The sequence below is a fragment of the Myotis davidii genome, unplaced genomic scaffold, assembly GCF_000327345.1.
Source record: "Myotis davidii unplaced genomic scaffold, ASM32734v1 scaffold324, whole genome shotgun sequence".
In the NCBI taxonomy this organism is placed as follows: Eukaryota; Metazoa; Chordata; class Mammalia; order Chiroptera; family Vespertilionidae; genus Myotis; species Myotis davidii.
In genome coordinates this window covers 936047-938650 of record NW_006295053.1, presented here as the reverse complement: position 1 = coordinate 938650, position 2604 = coordinate 936047, and the positions used below count along the sequence as shown (strand labels likewise).

The window sequence follows — 2604 nt, the reverse complement described above, 5'->3', positions numbered from 1 at the left end:
GGCCGAGATTGAGGGGACGGCCTAGGAGGGTGAGGTGGCAGGAGGACCGAGCAGGGCGTGTCCCGGGGACTGGAGACCGGGCTCTGCTCGTTCTTCCTGGGGAGCTGCTGCCCGAGTGCTGCCGGCGAGGGGGACCCCGGGTCCAGACCTGCCCGGTCCCGGGCGAGCCGATAGGTGCGGCCCTGGGCAAGTCACTTCAGCTTTCTCCAGCTCGGTTCCTCCGTCAGGATTTCAAAAGCAATAAAACCAGAAAACCCTCGGACTTCCTCATTTTCTGTAGCTGCCCTGGGACGTCATTGCACGGCAGGCGGGATAGCTCCCTCCGGCCCAGGCAGAGAGTCCTTGGGAGTCTTGAGGTTTTCGATTTTACTTTATGCTCTGGGAGCGACGTTGAGTTTTTAAGATAATTTTGCACATCCACCGTTAAATGGGAGGCATTGTGTCACGTGTGTGAAATTAAAGGTCAGAGCCGGCCCCTGCCTTCAGAGAAGGTTTTAATCAGAGAGACGGACAGGTGTACCTCCCCGCGATAATAAGGTGTCATAAAGATAAAAGATGCGTGGAAACACCAGGCATAAAGAGGAGCCTGGGTGGGGATCAGCCTGGGGAAGGGCGGGGGGCATAGGTAGTGACGTTTGAACAGAGCCTCGAAGTGTGCTGTCAAGTGTGATGGGGCAATAGACGTGGCTTGAAGAGGGAAGAGCATAAATTAAGAAAGGGAACAGCAGAAAGGCACTGGGGATTATGGCGTGGAGTGCATGGTGGCGGGAGGAAGGGCAGGGAGCGGGGAGGCGAGTTTCCCAAAGTAGTTGGAGCTGAATTGGGCAAGGCCTTGAATGCCACCCCCAGGAGTTAGGAATTTATTCCAGACCCTGGGCGCCCAAGCAAAAGGTGGATTGCTTCGAGGTTAAGCTCACACACGGGATTGTGAGATAGACCACCTAGGTTTGAAATCAGGCCCCCCCACATGTTATGCATGGGGCGGAGATCACCCTGCCTCAGTTTCCTCATCTGTAAAATGGGCGCGATCATCGCAGGATTGCTGTGGGGCTTCAGTGAGAGACTGCGTGTAAAAGGCTCAGCACCATGACTTCCACTTTGTTCTCAATGGCTGGACTGCTGGCTTTGGTCATTTTATTTTTATTTTTTAAAATAAATTTTATTGATTTTTTTACAGAGAGGAAGGGAGAGGGATAGAGAGTTAGAAACATCGATCAGCTGCCTCCTGCACATCCCAAACTGGGGATGTGCCCGCAACCAAGGTACATGCCCTTGACCGGAATCGAACCTGGGACCTTTCAGTCGGCAGGCTGACGCTCTATCCACTGAGCCAAACCGGTTAGGGCTGGCTTTGGTTATTAATACAAGAGGGGAACGACATTTTCAGCTCCATTTAGAAAAAGTCTGGCAGATGGACGAGGACAGATTTGGCCCCAAATGTCAACTTACTATTTTTCAAGTTATGCTAAACTATAGGGCATGTTTATATGATCATACCTTTTTTTTTCTTTTAAAGGGTAAGATAGGTATAGTCCTGTTTTAGGAAAGTCATTCTAGTATACCTGTCCGGCCCCATGTCCACAGATTACCCTGACTAAGTGACAATCAGGAATGAGATGATATGGCGTTCTCTTATCGCTCAGAAAGGTTACGGATTCTTTCATGTTTCAGCTGTCCTGGATAACGAGAGACTCACTGCGGAGGAGATGGATGAAAGGAGACGGCAGAATGTGGCCTATGAATACCTTTGTCACTTGGAAGAAGCCAAGAGGTAAAGATGGGCCGGCTGGAAAAGAGATTGGGAGGAGGGAGCCGATAGGAGGTGACCGCAGATAAAGGTCTCTTTCACTATGTTGTAGCTGTGTCTGCGGGAGGCCGGTGGTTTGAAGGAATAAGTATAGTTAGGGTGTTTATTCATGGGACCAAGTAACCTTGGTGGTAGTTTATTCATGAAACACTGATGGACATTAAAAAAAAAATTAAATCCTTTATTGTTTAAAGTATGACGTATGGTGGACATTTTTGTATACTGAAAAGTGTCCAAGTTTGTGTTGTTCTAATTTATGCCCATGGGGCCTGTGTGAGACACTCCCAGCTCGGAGGGGGGAAAGAGCATTGTTAGGATTAGAAGTCCTTGGGCGTTAATGTCTCACCAGTTCTTCGTTTTGCTTTATCTACGAGTTGGGTTCCTTCTCTCCTTGGCCGCGCTACGAGCATAGGCCCATCCATTGGGCAGTCCTCAGAGGCAGCTTACCAGAGGGCAGCGTCCTCTGCGTCCTTTGTGAAGCGAATGTACAGCTGCTCTTTTGCTTCATCAGATGTCCGAGGCCTTTTGTGGCCATCTTCTTCGAGTCTCGATTTGCTATCCGTTGTTCGTTCCTTTTGTCCCGGCGCCCTGTCCCTTTGAATGTCCCGGGGCAGATAGATGTAATTACAGATCAGGTATCCTATAAGTGAGCTTTGGCAGAAAAGACCAGCCAGGGATATAATGACAGGTATTCGTGATGCATAGGCTAATGAAAATCATGGATGTTTGAAATGTGACTAATAAACAAGATTTTTTGTTTATTTTTAATTCTGAAAATGTAAAAAACGCTACAAGGA

At 48.9% G+C, this 2604-nt stretch overlaps 1 protein-coding gene across 1 annotated transcript in view; it reads left to right on the top strand.

Moving 5' to 3' along the window:
* Window positions 1–1650: 1650 nt before the first annotated feature.
* IQGAP1 (IQ motif containing GTPase activating protein 1) overlaps window positions 1651–2604 on the top strand; it is a 114386-nt gene continuing 113432 nt past the window's right edge. The window contains exon 1 of the mRNA XM_015567741.1: window positions 1651–1771. Coding sequence (XP_015423227.1) covers window positions 1707–1771 — 65 coding nt within the window. The 5' untranslated portion in view covers window positions 1651–1706. The remainder of the gene's footprint in view (window positions 1772–2604) is intronic.